Source organism: Oncorhynchus mykiss, chromosome 12 (assembly GCF_057628025.1).
Source record: "Oncorhynchus mykiss isolate SJ-2025 chromosome 12, ASM5762802v1, whole genome shotgun sequence".
Taxonomy (NCBI): Eukaryota; Metazoa; Chordata; class Actinopteri; order Salmoniformes; family Salmonidae; genus Oncorhynchus; species Oncorhynchus mykiss.
This window is the reverse complement of record NC_143033.1, coordinates 91,619,003-91,636,445: the sequence shown is the minus strand read 5'-3', so window position 1 is coordinate 91,636,445 and position 17,443 is coordinate 91,619,003. Positions and strand designations below refer to the sequence as shown.

The 17,443-nt window shown below is 42.9% G+C and overlaps 1 protein-coding gene across 4 annotated transcripts in view; it reads left to right on the top strand.

The window, feature by feature from the left end:
- The window catches only part of LOC110485238 (BAR/IMD domain-containing adapter protein 2-like 1), a 78,710-nt gene that overhangs the window by 22,335 nt on the left and 38,932 nt on the right, over positions 1-17,443 (top strand). For all 4 annotated transcript variants that reach the window (XM_090194046.1, XM_090194047.1, XM_090194049.1 and 1 more), the window contains 2 exons: positions 14,373-14,434; positions 16,947-17,018. In XM_090194046.1, coding sequence (XP_090050172.1) covers positions 14,373-14,434; positions 16,947-17,018 — 134 coding nt within the window. The remainder of the gene's footprint in view (positions 1-14,372; positions 14,435-16,946; positions 17,019-17,443) is intronic.

Here is a 17,443-nt window from a genome sequence, read left to right as displayed (position 1 = left end):
ACAGCATTCCAAATTTGCGACACAGTTTACATACACCTTAGCCAAATACATTCAGTCGGAAGTTTACATACACCTTAGCCAAATACATTTAAACTCAGTTTTTCACAATTCCTGACATTTAATCCTTGTAAAAATTCCCAGTTTTAGGTCAGTTAGGATCACCACTTTATATTAAGAATATAGAATAATAATAGTAGAGTGATTTATTTCAGCTCTTATTTCTTTCATCACATTCCCAGTGGGTCAGAAGTTTACATATACTCAATTCGTATTTGGTAACATTGCCTTTAAATTGTTTAACTTGGGTCAAACGTTTCGGGTAGCCTTCCCCAAGCTTCCCACAATAAGTTGGGTGAATTTTGGCAAATTCCTCCTAACAGAGCTGGTGTAACTGAGTCAGGTTTGTAGGCCTCCTTGCTCTCACACGCTTTTTCAGTTCTGCCCACACATTTTCTATGGGATTGAGGTCAGGGCTTTGCGATGGCCATTCCAATACTTTGACTTTGTTGTCCTTAAGCCATTTTGCCACAGCTTTGGAAGTATGCTTGGAGTCATTGTCCATTTGGAAGACCCATTTGCGACCAAGCTTTAACTTCCTGACTAATGTCTAGAGATTTTGCTTCAATATATCCACATAATTTTCCGTCCTCATGATGACGTCTATTTTGTGAAGTGCATCAGTCCCTCCTGCAGCAAAGCACCCCCACAACATGATGCTGCCACCCCCGTGCTTCACGGTTGGGATGGTGTTCTTCAGCTTGCAAGCCTCCCCCTTTTTCCTCCAAACATAACGATGGTCATTATAGCCAAACAGTTCTATTTTTGTTTCATCAGACCAGAGGACATTTCTCCAAAAAGTATGTTCTTTGTCCCCATGTGCAGTTGCAAACCGTAGTCTGGCTTTTTTATGGCGGTTTCAGAGCAGTGGCTTCTTCCTTGCTGAGCGGCCTTTCAGGCTATGTTGATATACTTTTGTACCTGTTTCATCCAGCATCTTCACAAGGTCCTTTGCTGCTGTTCTGTGATTGATTTGCACCAAAGTACGTTCATCTCTAGGAGACAGAACGCGTCTCCTTCCTGAGCGGTATGACGGCTGCGTGGTCCCATGGTGTTTATACTTGCGTACTATTGTTTGTGCAGATAAACGTGGTACCTTCAAGCGTTTGGAAATTGCTCCCAAGGATGAACCAGACTTGTGGAGGTCTACAATTTTGGCTGATTTTATTTGGATTTTCCCATGATGTCAAGCAAAGAGGCACTGTGTTTGAAGGTTGGCCTTGAAATACATCCACAGGTATACCTCCAATTGACTCAAATTATGTCAATTAGCCTATCAGAAGCTTCTAAAGCCATGACATTTTCTGTAATTTTCCAAGCTGTTTAAAGGCACAGTCAACTTAGTGTATGTAAACTTCTGACCCACTGGAATTGTGATACAGTGAATCATAAGTGAAATAATCTGTCTGTAAACAGTTTTTGGAAAAATGACTTTTGTCATGCACAAAGTAGATATCCTAACTGACTTGCCAAAACTATAGTTTGTTAACAAGAAATTTGTGGAGTGGTTGAAAATAGGGTTTTAAGGCCTCCAACCTAAGTGTACAGTCGTGGCCAAAAATATTGGCACCCCTGCACTTTTTTCAAACAATGCAGCATTTCATCCAGAAAACTGTTGAAATTAAAACATATTTTGGTATCCACATATGTATGTCTTCGGTGTGCAGTTGAACAAAACAAAAGAAATTGAATAATTTACTGAATCTTTGCTAATTCCACAAAGAAATCCTAAAATGGCCTGGACAATATTATTGGCACCTTCTAGAAGTAGTTGGAAATTATTAGATTTCAAGCAGATGATTCTCATTTACTTTGGAATTGAACTCACCTGTGGTGAGTTGAAGGTGCCTGCAGTATAAAAATCACATATTAAAGCAGTTTAAATAGAGAAAAGGACTCATTGTTTTGTTTAACTGTGTGTACTGGAACGAGCATGGACAAAAGAAAGAGAACCAGAGAATTATCTGAGGTCAGACACAAGATTACAAGTCCATCTCCAGAGACCTTGATGTTCCTGTTTCCACCGTACATAATGTTATCAAGAAGTTTGTGGCCCACACCACTGTCGCCCACCTCCCTGGAGGTGGCTGCAAGAGAGATCTTGATGGAATTGTGCAGCGAAGGATTGTTTGAATTGTGGAGAAATCACCTTGATCAACTACCACACAAATTCAAGCTGATCTTCAGACACAAGGTACGACAGCTTCAACTAGCACCATCCGCCACCAACTCAATGAAAGGGGGTTATATGGTAGGAGACCCAGGAGGACCCCACTGCTGTGAGAAAGACATAAGAAAGCCCGGCTGCAATTTGACAAAACACACCTGAACATGCCAAAACCCTTCTGGGAAAATGTCCTGTGAACAGATGAGACCAAAATAGAGCTTTTTGGTAAAGCACACAATCTCTATGTTTACAGAAAACAAAATGAAGTTTTCAAAGAAATGAACACCTTCCTTACAGTCAAACATGGAGGAGGGTCAGTGATGTTTTGGGGTTGCTTGCTGCCTCTGGCGCTGGGTTCCTTGAACATGTACATGGCATCATGAAATCAGGAGAATACCAAGGTATTTTGGAGCGCAATGTCAGACCCAGTGTCAGAAAGCTGGGTCTCCGTCCAAGGGTCTTCCAGCAGAACATATGGACCCCAAACACACTTCAATAAGCACCCAATGGTTCAAGACAAAACACTGGACTGTTCTAAAGTGGCCAGTGGAGAGGTCTCAAAACAGCAGTTGGGAAAAGGCACCCTTCAAATCTGGGAGAACTGGAGCAGTTTGCACAATAGGAGTGGGCCAAACTACCAGTACAAAGGTTCAGGAAGCTCATTGATGGTTATAGGAAGGGCTTGATTGCAGTTATTTTGACCAAAGGCAGTGCTACCAAATATTAAGTCTAGGGTGTCAATAATTTTGTCAATGCCATTCCTGTTTTATTTTCTGAGTTAAATGGATATATTAAGTTCTGAATCAAAAACAAAGGTTCTGTAATATTAACAGTAAAAAAATAATTGTGGATATCAAATACTTTGTTCAATTTCAACTTATTTTTAGAGAAAATTGTGAGTTACTGGCAAGGCAAGGGTGCCAATATTTTTGGCCACAACTGTATGTAAACTTCCGACTTCAACTGTAAATAGGCCTAGTACATGGTTCTGACTCCGTCTGCCTGATGGCCGACCTGCTTATACTGTGCCCCTCCCCTCTATCTCTGTCCCTTGCTAGCTCACAATGAAAGATGCGAGTGTTCGGAAATATGGCAAATACAGTCTCCTGCGTTCCAAAAATACTGAACAAAATACTGAATCTTAGGAGTCAATTCCTGGCGGAATCTAATCTCGATACTCAGAAATGGGAGTCGACTCCAGAAGGTTTAGGCTTGAGGTTTTATTTATTTGCACCAACAACAACAAAAGAAGTGCTCTACTGGGTGATTTGAAAAGTCATAGTCAATCGATTAATAATATAATACTTTTAGCAACAACAACAGAAATCCTTCATTTACAGCCTGTAGACACTATGAGAATAGAAGGGTTCAGAACGTTGGTGAACCATCACAGCACAGTTAAAAAATATATGGCAAATAGAAAATGGATGGTGTACAGAGATAGATGGGAGGGGTTAAGTGGAGCTGAAGGGTGGTACTAAAAACTAAAGATAACTAATAAAATATACTGTGTCTGTAAAATGTATATAGGTTCAGAACTTTATTTTTCAGTGGCAGGGACTGGGAGACTAGCCAGGATCGAGGGAAAGATGAACGGAGCAAAGCACCGATAGCCCCTTGATGAAAACCTGCTCCAGAGCGCTCAGGACCTCAGACTGGGGCAACGGTAGACCTTCCAACAGGACAACGACCCTAAGCGCACAGCCAAGACAACGCAGGAGTGGCTTCTGGACAAGTCTCTGAATGTCCTTGAGTGACCCAGCCAGAGCCCGGACTTGAACCTGATAGAACATCTCTGGAGAGACCTAAAAATAGCTGTTCAGCGACGTTCCCCATCCAACCTGACAGAGCTCGAGAGGATCTGCAGAGAAGAATGGGAGAAACTCCCCAAATACAGGTGTACCAAGCTTGTAGCGTCATACCCAAGAAGACTCAAGGCTCTAATCACTGCCAAAGGTGCTTCAACAAAGTAAAGGATCTGAATACTTATGTAAATGTGATATTTACGGGTTTTTGAAACCTGTTTTTATCTTTGTCATTATGGGGTATTGCATGTAGATTGATGAGGGAGGGGAAAACAATTGAATCCATTTCAGAATAAGGCTGTAACATAACAATATCTGGAAAAAGTCAAAGGGTCTGAATACTTTTCGAATGCACTGTATAATCATGAAAACCGTAATGTAATTTAGAAAGCAATATTTCATTAACCATGTCAAACGATAAATATAAAAAGATGCCAAGTGTGTATACATTGTTGTTAAGGGCTGTTGCAAAAGAGCCATATCTGTTGAGTAGTTTTTATGAAAACCGTATTGGTGCTCATTCAACATTCTCTTATACACCAATTTTTCTAGAATTTTAGAAAAACATGGTAGTAAAGATATTGGGTGATAATTTGTAGATAATTTTGTGGATCCCCAGATTTATAGAGGGGAATAACTTTGGCAATTTTCAAATCTTCAAATGTTCAATATCTTTACCATTTACAGTGGCTTGCGAAAGTATTCAACCTCCTTGGCATTTTTCCTATTTTGTTGCCTTACAACCTGGAATTAAAATGTGTTTTTTTTGGGGGGGTTGTATCATTTGATTTACACAACATGCCTACCACTTTGAAGATGCATTTTTTTTATTATTGTGAAATAAGACGGAAAAAAACAGAACTTGAGCGTGCATAACTATTCATCCCCCCCAAGGTCAATACTTTGTAGAGCCACCTTTTGCAGCAATTACAGCTGCAAGTCTCTTGGGGTATGTCTCTATAAGCATGGCACATCTAGCCACTGGGATGTTTGTCCATTCTTCAAGGCAAAACTGCTCCAGCTCCTTCAAGTTGGATGGTGTACAGTAATCTTTAAGTCATACCACAGATTCTCAATTGAATTGAGGTCTGGGCTTTGACTAGGCCATTCCAAGACATTTAAATGTTTCCCCTTAAACCACTCAAGTGTTGCTTTAGCAGTATGCTTAGGGTCATTGTCCTGCTGGAAGGTGAACCTCTGTCTAAGTCTCAAATCTCTGGAAGACTGAAACAGGTTTCCATCAAAAGTGTCCCTGTATTTAGCTCATCCATCATTCCTTCAATTCTGACCAGTTTCCCAGTCCCTGCCGATGGGGAAAAACATCCCCACAGCATGATGCTGCCAACACTATGCTTCACTGTGGGATGATGTTAGGTGTTGAGTTAGCGCCAGACATAGCGTTTTTCCTTGATAACCAAAAAGCTCGATTTCAAACGTGTTTGCTTATTTTTTTCTTTCAGCAATGGATTTTTTCTGTCCACTCTTCCGTAAAGCCCAGCTCTGTGGAGTGTACGGCTTAAAGTGGTCCTATGGACAGATACTCCAATCTCCTCTGTGGAGCTTTGCAGCTCCTTCACGGTTATCTTTGGTCTCTTTGTTGCCTCTGATTATTGCCCTCCTTGCCTGGTCTATGAGTTTTGGTGGGCGGCCTTCTCTTGGCAGGTTTGTTGTGGTGCCATATTCTTTCAAAAAAAAGTTATAATGAATTTAATGGTGCCCCGTGGGATGTTCAAAGTTTTGGATATTTTTTTTTAGAACCCATCCTGATTTGTTCTTCTCCACAACTTTGTCCCTGACCTGTTTGGAGAGCTCCTTGGGCTTCATGGTGTCTTGCTTGGTGGTGCCCCTTGCTTAGTGGTGTTGCAGACTCTGGGACCTTTCAGAACAGGTGTATATGTAGATTAACCCATATATACTGAGATCATGTCACACTTAGATTGCACACAGGTGGACTTTATTTACTAATTATGTGACTTCTGAAGGTAATTGGTTGCACCAGATCTTATTTAGGGGCTTCACAGAGAAGGGGGTGAATACATATGCACACACCTCTTTTCCATGTTCTATTTTTTTCACTTCACCTCACCAACTTGGACTATTTTGTGTATGTCTACCTCAAAAGCTAGGTAATGAGGCGACGCAAGGGGGACACTTGAGGCTGATAAGTACGTTTTAAACATCCTCATGTGCTACACTTGTTGCTTGGCAACATTCTGTCCATACACACTACATATAAACAAATTATTAGTTGGGTTGTTGTTACTGCAAAATATATGCCTTCCAGTCTCCACTTTAGTTTTAGGATCAGCATCAAAACGTTTTCCTTCTTGAAACTTAGTTATACGAAAAGTCAACATGTGGTAATCAGTAGGACATTGCGAGCTACATTTTCAAAGTATTGTAGCAGCAGTTTAGCTGAGATGAAGGAGCTGTGTTGTCAATGGATACTTTGCTGGTGAATTATTTTGTGGTGAGAGATATTTGGATTTAAGTGACACTAACAATGGGATAAGTTGAATGGTAGGTCAGGGGTCTGAACATGGTGCCATGCACAGGCTTCTTTCACAGAGCTTTCTCTCTCCCTGCACAGGCCCCTCTCGCTCTATCTCTCCTTCCTATTTCTCCTAGTGCCACCCCACTCACTATCTGTTTCCGTCTCATCTACCACACTCCCTCCCTCTCTCTCTCCATGTCCTGACAAAGGACACATTTACCAGGATGTTCTGGTGCCCTTTAGTCAGTGATGTTGTTTGAACTGTGGTGAGTATGCCAGCCACAGCCCACAGGGCAGGGTGGGGCTGGAGACTCTGAGAGGTGGAGTGGTTTAGGACACACTGGGACAGGGAGTGGAACTGTGGTGAGTATGCCAGCCACAGCCCACAGGGCAGGGTGGGCCTGGAGACTCGGAGAGGTGGAGTGGTTTAGGACACACTGGGACAGGGAGTGGAACTGTGGTGAGTATGCCAGCCACAGCCCACAGGGCAGGGTGGGGCTGGAGACTCGGAGAGGTGGAGTGGTTTAGGACACACTGGGACAGGGAGTGGAACTGTGGTGAGTATGTCAGCCACAGCCCACAAGACAGGGTGGGGCTGGAGACTCGGAGAGGTGGAGTGGTTTAGGACACACTGGGACAGGGAGTGGAACTGTGGTGAGTATGCCAGCCACAGCCCACAGGGCAGGGTGGGGCTGGAGACTCGGAGAGGTGGAGTGGTTTAGGACACACTGGGACAGGGAGTGGAACTGTCTTAGGACACACTGGGACAGGGAGTGGAAGTGTCTTAGGACACTCACTGGGACAGGGAGTGGAAGTGTCTTAGGACACACTGGGACAGAGAGTGGAAGTGTCTTAGGAAACACACTGGGACAGGGAGTGGAAGTGTCTTAGGACACACACTGGGACAGGGAGTGGAAGTGTCTTAGGACACTCACTGGGACAGGGAGTGGAAGTGTCTTAGGACACTCACTGGGACAGGGAGTGGAAGTGTCTTAGGACACACACTGGGACAGGGAGTGGAAGTGTCTTAGGACACACACTGGGACAGGGAGTGGAAGTGTCTTAGGACACACACTGGGACAGGGAGTGGAAGTGTCTTAGGACACACTGGGAAAGGGAGTGGAAGTGTCTTAGGACACACTGGGACAGGGAGTGGAACTGTCTTAGGACACACTGGGACAGGGAGTGGAACTGTCTTAGGACACACTGGGACAGGGAGTGGAACTGTTTTAGGACACACTGGGACAGGGAGTGGAACTGTTTTAGGATACACACTGGGACAGGGAGTGGAAGTGTCTTAGGACACACACTGGGACAGGGAGTGGAAGTGTCTTAGGACACACACTGGGACAGGGAGTGGAAGTGTCTTAGGACACACACTGGGACAGGGAGTGGAAGTGTCTTAGGACACACACTGGGACAGGGAGTGGAAGTGTCTTAGGACACACACTGGGACAGGGAGTGGAAGTGTCTTAGGACACACACTGGGACAGGGATTGAGTGGAGCTGGGCCTGTGTTTAGCTATTGTAATCCAGGGGTTAATAACGAGTGGAGCTGGGCCTGTGTTTAGCTATTGTAATCCAGGGGTTAATAACGAGTGGAGCTGGGCCTGTGTTTAGCTATTGTAATCCAGGGGTTAATAACGAGTGGAGCTGGGCCTGTGTTTAGCTATTGTAATCCAGGGGTTAATAACAAGTGGAGCTGGGCCTGTGTTTAGCTATTGTAATCCAGGGGTTAATAACGAGTGGAGCTGGGCCTGTGTTTAGCTACTATAATCCAGGGGTTAATAACGAGTGGAGCTGGGCCTGTGTTTAGCTATTGTAATCCAGGGGTTAATAACGAGTGGAGCTGGGCCTGTGTTTAGCTATTGTAATCCAGGGGTTAATAACGAGTGGAGCTGGGCCTGTGTTTAGCTATTGTAATCCAGGGGTTAATAATGAGTGGAGCTGGGCCTGTGTTTAGCTATTGTAATCCAGGGGTTAATAACGAGTGGAGCTGGGCCTGTGTTTAGCTATTGTAATCCAGGGGTTAATAACGAGTGGAGCTGGGCCTGTGTTTAGCTATTGTAATCCAGGGGTTAATAACGAGTGGAGCTGGGCCTGTGTTTAGCTATTGTAATCCAGGGGTTAATAACGAGTGGAGCTGGGCCTGTGTTTAGCTACTGTAATCCAGGGGTTAATAACGAGTGGAGCTGGGCCTGTGTTTAGCTATTGTAATCCAGGGGTTAATAACGAGTGGAGCTGGGCCTGTGTTTAGCTATTGTAATCCAGGGGTTAATAACGAGTGGAGCTGGGCCTGTGTTTAGCTATTGTAATCCAGGGGTTAATAATGAGTGGAGCTGGGCCTGTGTTTAGCTATTGTAATCCAGGGGTTAATAACGAGTGGAGCTGGGCCTGTGTTTAGCTATTGTAATCCAGGGGTTAATAATGAGTGGAGCTGGGCCTGTGTTTAGCTATTGTAATCCAGGGGTTAATAACGAGTGGAGCTGGGCCTGGCTCATATGACACAGTGTTTATTTGTATTTCACAGCAGTTTATGTATTCATAACATGTGAATAAAACATTCATGAAATGTATAAGTCTGTGTACTAATTGTTGGTATATTGAGACATTTAGTCAGATGTATTATCTTGGAACATGTAATGATGTTGAAATGAAATGCATTGGACTGTTCATGTGTAGTCATGTGATTATGACTAATCTTCATTATGCAATGTTCAACAGTAAGTGAACAAAGCTTGCTTCATGTCAAACCATACAGAAACGCCTGGGTTGGGTTTGTTTGATCAATGATCAGTCACATACTGTCACAACAGCACTTTCCTCTCTGGGTATTTCTCTCAGAGCAGAGCCATCACTACCTGCTGTAAACAAACACAGTTGAATAATATGGAAATACTGGATGAGTAGTGTATAGTTCGTTCATCATTCGTTCAGTCCCACACTAAAGCTCTCTTCCTGTATAGTGTATCACTACTGTATTTAATGCACTGAACCACTCGACCTCTGCCCTCTCTCCTCTCCCCTGCCATTGTGTCCCAGTATGGAACATTCTGTCTATTGTTTTGTATTATTAAACTACTCTGTTGTTGTTTGATCAGAGCTTTCTGACCACGTCTCTCTGCGAGCTCTGTGGGACAGACAGCCTATAGCCTGGGGTGACATGGACATCCAGACAGACAGTCAAAGCTTTCGTCAGATGAACATCATATAGCCTACTGTGTAGTCTGACATACAGAGTAGGAGGTGGCCTAATCAGAGGGAGGACCAGCTTGGCTCCTGCTCAAAAAGGAACCAAACTGAAGAAAACGCACTGAAACAAGGAGGGACTATACTTGGACTTGGAAATGCTCATTTTAGTTTTCCATCTGGAAACGTTTTAAAACTAATGAACATGACCCAGGTTAATGTCATACTGTGTAGGCCTACAGTCCAGGAAGTGGTCTAGTCACAGGGCTCACACACTCCTCCATGGGTTAGTAGCTACTCAGATATAGACATGATGGTTTCAGGAGATACACATGGGATTAACAAAGGAATCCCTTACTTCCTGCTGATTTATATGCTTTGATTATATTGAGTTTGATGTACAGTACCAGTCAAAAGTTTGGACACATCTACTCATTCAAGGATTTGTCTTTATTTTTACTACTTTCTACATTGTAGAATAATAGTGAAGACATCAAAACTATGAAATGACAAGTATGGACTCATGTAGTAATGAAAAAAGTGTTAAACAAATCTATTTTTCTGTTCACCTACTCTGCATCTCACAAAGACATGGCGGTTGGAACCAAAAATCTCAAATTTGGACTCATCAGACCAAAGGACAGATTTCCACTGGTCTTATGTCCATTGCTCATGTTTCTTGGCCCAAGCAAGTTTCTTCTTATTATTGGTGTCCTTTAGTAGTGGTTTCTTTGCAGCAATCCGACCATGAAGGCCTGATTCACACAGTCTCCTCTGAACAGTTGATGTGGAGATGTCTGTTACTTGAACTCTGTGGAGCATTTATTTGGGCTGCAATCTGAGGTGCAGTTCATTCTAATGAACGTATCCTCTGCAGCAGAGATAACTCTGGGTCTCCCTTTCCTGTGGCGGTCCTCATGAGAGCCAGTTTCATCATGGCGCTTGATGGTTTTTGCGGCTGCACTTGAAGAAACCTTCAAAGTTCTTGAAATGTTCCAGATTGACTGACCTTCATGTCTTAACATAATATGGACTTGGTCTTTTACCAAATAGGGCTATCTTCTGTATACCGCCCCTACCATGTCACAACCTTGTCACAACTGATTGGCTCAAACACATTAAGAAGGAAAGAAATTCCACAAATGAACTTTTAAGAAGGTATACCTGTTAAATGAAATGCTAAATGAGAGAATGCCAACAGTGTGTAAAACTGTGATCAAGGCAAAGGGTGGCTACTTTGAAGAATATCAAATATATTTTTATTTGTTTAACACTTTTTTGCTTACTGCATGACTCCATATAGGTTATTTCACAGTTCTGATGTCTTCACTATCATTCTACAATGTAGAAAATAGTTCAAAATAAAGCAAAAACCCATGAATGAGTAGGTGTCCAAACTTTTGACTGCTACTGTAGGTTTCTCTGTGTAAGATGAGTCACTTGATTTAACGTGTTACGATAGAGGCATCAGTAAAACAAGGTCCTTTCATCCGTTTATTAGCAACACACATTATGATAATCACTCAGAAGTGCCATGTGGGTGGATCCTTATTAAGGAAAGGAAAAGGGGATGACACCTGGTCAGTTGTACAACTGACTGCCTTCAACTGAAATGTGTCTTCCCCATTTAACCCAACCCCTCTGAATCAGAAAGGTGCGGGGGGGCTGCCTTAATCAACATCCACGTCTTCGGCACCCGGGGTACAGGGGGTTAACTGCCTTGTTCAGGTGCAGAACGACAGATTTTTACCTTGTCAGCTCGGGGATTCGATCCAGCAACCTTTCAGTTACTGGCCCAACGCTCTAACCACTAGGCTACCTGCATGAATTGGGTGTTACGATTTCCAGTTGCTTTATGGTGTTATTACGTTTTAATCAATTTTTGATTGGCTGTTGAGTAACATGCAAAGAGTGATATTGTTTTTGGTTCCCTGCAGTTAGAGCTGTTTTTGATTATCTAACTGCAGGTGGTAATGACACACTGTTTCCTCAACGTTAGCAAATATTAATAAGGTCCATTTTAGTTTACAACTGAATTAAAGCCATCCTGGGTTGTATTCAGTAGGGAGAAAACGTGTTGAAATGAACTGAACCGCAGGAGATACAAACTGAGCTTGTCCAATAACGACACAGATTTCCATTTGCAACACATTTCTTCGGTGTGCTCTACTCTGAACATGATAAATGAGTGTGACAGTGTCTCACAAATAAATCACTGTTCTGTCGGCGTTGTCAACATTGTTTCCATTGCCCACCTTTTTGTCAGTTCAGCACTTGTCAGAGGGATGTTTACTGTATGTCTTTTCTCTTTCATGAAGGAAAGCAACCATTTGAGGCTATGTACATCGTACGGACTACCCTTTTCCACCATATTCCTTCCACCAGTCCATATCTAATGGTGCACACTTCAGGAGAAGGGTAGATAATACAGTGGGGCAAAAAAGTATTTAATCAGCCACCAATTGTGCAAGTTCTCCCACTTAAAAAGATGAGGCCTGTAATTTTCATCATAGGTACACTTCAACTATGACAGACAAAATGAGGAAAAGAAAATCCAGGAAATCACATTGTAGGATTTTTTATGAATTTATTTGCAAATTGTGGTGGAAAATAAGTATTTGGTCACCTACAAACAAGCAAGATTTCTGGCTCTCACAGGCCTGTAACTTCTTCTTGAAGAGGCTCCTCTGTCCTCCACTCGTTACCTGTATTAATGGCACCTGTTTAAACTTGTTAGCAGTATAAAAGACACCTGTCCACAACCTCACAGTCACACTCCAAACTCCACTATGGCCAAGACCAAAGAGCTGTCAAAGGACACCAGAAACAAAAGTGTAGACCTGCACCAGGCTGGGAAGACTGAATCTGCAATAGGTAAGCAGCTTGGTTTGAAGAAATCAACTGTGGGAGCAATTATTAGGAAATGGAAGACATACAAGACCAATGATAATCACCCTCGATCTGGGGCTCCACGCAAGATCTCACCCCGTGGGGTCAAAATGATCACAAGAACGGTGAGCAAAAATCCCAGAAACACACCTAGTGAATAACCTGCAGAGAGCTGGGACCAAAGTAACAAAGCCTACCATCAGTAACACACTACGCCGCCAGGGACTCAAATCCTGCAGTGCCAGACGTGTCCCCCTGCTTAAGCCAGTACATGTCCAGGCCCGTCTGAAGTTTGCTAGAGAGCATTTGGATGATCCAGAAGAAGATTGGGAGAATGTCATATCGTCAGATAAAACCAAAATATAACTTTTTGGTAAAAACTCAACTCATCGTGTTTGGAGGACAAAGAATGCTGAGTTGCATCCAAAGAACACCATACCTACTGTGAAGCATGGGGGTGGAAACATCATGCTTTGGGGCTGTTTTTCTGCAAAGGGACCAGGACGACTGATCCGTGTAAAGGAAAGATTCGTGAGTGAGATTTTGAGTGAAAACCTCCTTCCATCAGCAAGGGCATTGAAGATGAAATGTGGCTGGGTCTTTCAGCATGACAATGATCCCAAACACACCGCCCGGGCAATGAAGGAGTGGCTTCGTAAGAAGCATTTCAAGGTTCTGGAGTGGCCTAGCCAGTCTCCAGATCTCAACCCCATAGAAAATCTTTGGAGGGATTTCAAAGTCCGTGTTGCCCAGCAACAGCCCCAAAACATCACTGCTCTAGAGGAGATTTGCATGGTGGAATGGGCCAAAATACCAGCAACAGTGTGTGAAAACCTTGTGAAGACTTACAGAAAACGTTTGACCTCTGTCATTGCCAACAAAGGGTATATAACAAAGTATTGAGAAACTTTTGTTATTGACCAAATACTTTTTTTCCACCATAATTTGCAAATAAATTCATTAAAAATCCTACAATGTGATTTTCTAGATTTTTTTTTCTCATTTTGTCTGTCATAGTTGAAGTGTACCTATGATGAAAATTACAGGCCTCTCTCATCTTTTTAACTGGGAGAACTTGCACAATTGGTGGCTGACTAAATACTTTTTTGCCCCACTGTATGTCAAATAGTGCACACTTCAGGAGAAGAGTAGATAATATGTCAAATAGTGCACACTTCAGGAGAAGGGTAGATAATATGTCAAATAGTGCACACTTCAGCAGAAGGGTAGATAATATGTCAAATAGTGCACACTTCAGGAGAAGGGTAGATAATATGTCAAATAGTGCACACTTCAGCAGAAGGGTAGATAATATGTCAAATAGTGCACACTTCAGCAGAAGGGTAGATAATATGTCAAATAGTGCACACTTCAGGAGAAGGGTAGATAATATGTCAAATAGTGCACACTTCAGGAGAAGGGTAGATAATATGTCAAATAGTGCACACTTCAGCAGAAGGGTAGATAATATGTCAAATAGTGCACACTTCAGGAGAAGGGTAGATAATATGTCAAATAGTGCACACTTCAGGAGAAGAGTAGATATGTCAAATAGTGCACACTTCAGGAGAAGGGTAGATATGTCAAATAGTGCACACTTCAGGAGAAGGGTAGATAATATGTCAAATAGTGCACACTTCAGCAGAAGGGTAGATAATATGTCAAATAGTGTACACTTCAGGAGAAGGGTAGATAATCTGACCAAAACCCTAATCTTGTTTTCCCCCACGAGCCAAGCAGCCAATCAGTGCATGTTTCTCTCTCGCCACAGGCGTTGTGCTGATGGAGATATCCGAGGTCCACAGGAAAGTTCACCTTGAGCTAGAGGAGAATGTGAGTACTGTCTCTGTCTATGTGTCTATGCGTTTGCGTGCGTGTGTTCTGCAAGGTGTGCGTGTGGGTTCTGCAAGGTGTGTGTGTGTGTATTCTGCAAGGTGTGTGTGTGTGTACATGAGTGTTTGCGTCATCTATTGTTTAATTCACTGCATGACTTGCCTCGCCCAGTGTGCCCTCTCTCTCTCCCTCTCTATTTTTCTCTCTCTGCTGCTTAACACAATGTACCGTTTTTAATTCCACTCAAACACAAATCTCTCTTTCTCTTTCCCCCTCTTCAACTCTCTCCATTAGTAATCACATGATGGTGTTTCTCTTTATGTAACATCAAGGGACAGAAAAAGCAAAGATGAAGAGAAGAAAACAAAAAGAAGCTAGAGGAAAAGTTGCACCTGTTTGGTTATTGTGTACAGCCTGTTTATAGGACGGGAGCAGGTCTGAACATGCCCTGTGACGGGGCCTCTGGGAACTGTTGTTGATGACAGTCACACTTGTCAAGGCCTGTAGTTATGGTTGGCATACAATTACTTATTCTACAAACTATAAAAAATAAGTATACAAGGTTAGGGAGACATTTAATTCATGTAATCAATTACTTGTAATCTGATTACAAAGAATACTGTAAATGTAATCAATTACATTACCAGCAAAATATACTGTAGTCAGATTACAGATACTTTTGAAAAACTAGATGATTACTTCTTGTATTGACTTTTAAATTCAGAAAGCATGTTTGTGAAAAAACATTATGGCACCTTTCTGTTCTCTCAATGACATTCAATTCAGCAGGAGGGAGTTTACGTTTGTTCCACCTCAGAGAGTGACCACAGGTCAGAGACCACTATGATGATAATCCAGAAGCGTTTGATGGATCCTTTTTGTCTTCTTCTAATGCCTCTTAAGGGGAAAGTAATCCAAAAGTAACTAATCAGATTACTTTACTGAGTTTGGGCCGTCCAAAAGTTATGTTAATGATTACAATCATGGACTGGTAACTAGTAACTGTAACGGATTACATTTAGAAAGTAACCTACCTTACCCTGTACGTATGCATGTTGAGGAACCTTCTCATCTAAGAAGGTAGAAGTTGGAAGCATGTAAACTTGTCTGTGCTGTCATCAGGTCATGAATACGTGCTAGATATGAGCTCCTGTTGGAGGAACAAGAACCTCTGGGGTGTATTGACACTACTGTTGTCATGCATGTCAACTGGTATATTGATTCTAAACCTGCCTAACTGTGGAGGGAGCCCATGGTGAAGGGTTAACCAGGGGGAGAGGTAGAGCATTTTGTCACTGTTTGTATGTTTCCGGCTCTTACCACAGATCTATGATCAGATTCCCCAAATCTTATCCCTAACCATTAGGGGGAGGGTCCAGTCTGCCCACTCAGCACCCATGTGGTAGAGGCAGCAGCACCCCTTGGCAGTGACACCTCTGTAATTCAAACCCTGCTTCCTTCTCTGTTAACTACACTGGCACACTGGTTTATGAGACAACAAAGCTACTTCTCCCTATAGTTATATCCATGCAAATATAATTACTAGAACTGGGCTGCCCATTCAAGTCAATGTTCCATGATGGGTCAGCCATATTGAGTGTACCCATGAGTGAGGATGCAGTCAAATTGCCATGATCTGAGGGGCTTTTTCCTATTTTTAGTAATTATATCTGCGTGGTTCTATCCCCAGAAGTCACTGTTGTTCTCTTCCTTAGCTCCACTCTGTATCGGAGAGCAGCTTTAGTTTAGTCAAAGTGTGAGTCACAATATGAATTCCTTCATTCCGTTAAAGAGTTAAAGATTGGAGGAAGGCAGAGCAGTTTAACTAAAGGATGGATCATTAACTACATCCAGCCGCGGGCAGATTTTTACATAATTACAAATCATTTGTGGACTGCAAATTGACCCAAGAAGCCCAAACAGATATAATATTTGACTAAAACATAATAATTTCAAACCTTCCTTACATTTGTATAGGATCACGTGGCTATTATGCGAGGGACTACTTGGGAACAGATTTCCCAAATTAAAATCACTTGGAGCTGATTTATATTTAAAAATATTTTTGCTCAGAAAACTTGGCGGGCAAAATAAAATGGCCCGCGGGCCACCAGTTGGGAAATCCTGCACTAAAGCACCTAGAGATTTGAAGCAGCAGCTAACAGGGTTGTTGTTTGAGAGGACTGAGGAGACGTGGGTTGCAGGGACAGTCTCTAATTCTTTGTGAGAGGACGTGGGGTTTTCGTTGACCGAATGGCACCAGTGGGCGTCGGTTTGCCACCACAAGGCTTCTGTGATGTAAGAGATGCCTGCGCTCCCCCTCATACTGATTAGAGCGGGAGAGAGAGGGATATAGGGAGAGGGAGAGAGAGAGGAGGGCATCCCTGCTTTACTTTTCGGCCATGACTCACTCATATAGCCTTGAATCCCTTCTCTAATCAGTGTGCATCCCCCCCTCCTTTCTCCCTTCACCATCTCTCCCCCTCTCATCCCCCTTTCCCCTCACCTGCAGTTTAAGAGGTTTCACAGCGAGATAATAGCTGAATTGGAGAGGAAGACAGACATGGATGTAAAATACATGACAGTAAGTACTGTACTGTATGAATGTGTGTGCTTATGTGATTCTATGGAAACGGTCTTCCCTCCTGCTCATGGGAATATCACTGAGAACTGCCCCCCATGCCCCATCCATGGAACTATAATCCTGTCTACTGCCTACCTACATCAGTGACCACAGAATCCTGTCTACTGCCTACCTTACATCACAATGACTACAGAATCCTGTCTACTGCCTGCCTACATCACAGTGACCACAGAAACCTGTCTACTGCCTACCTACATCAGTGACCACAGAATCCTGTCTACTGCCTACCTTACATCACAGTGACCACAGAAACCTGTCTACTGCCTACCTACATCAGTGACCACAGAATCCTGTCTACTTCCTACCTTACATCACAGTGACCACAGAATCCTGTCTACTGCCTACCTTACATCACAATGACTACA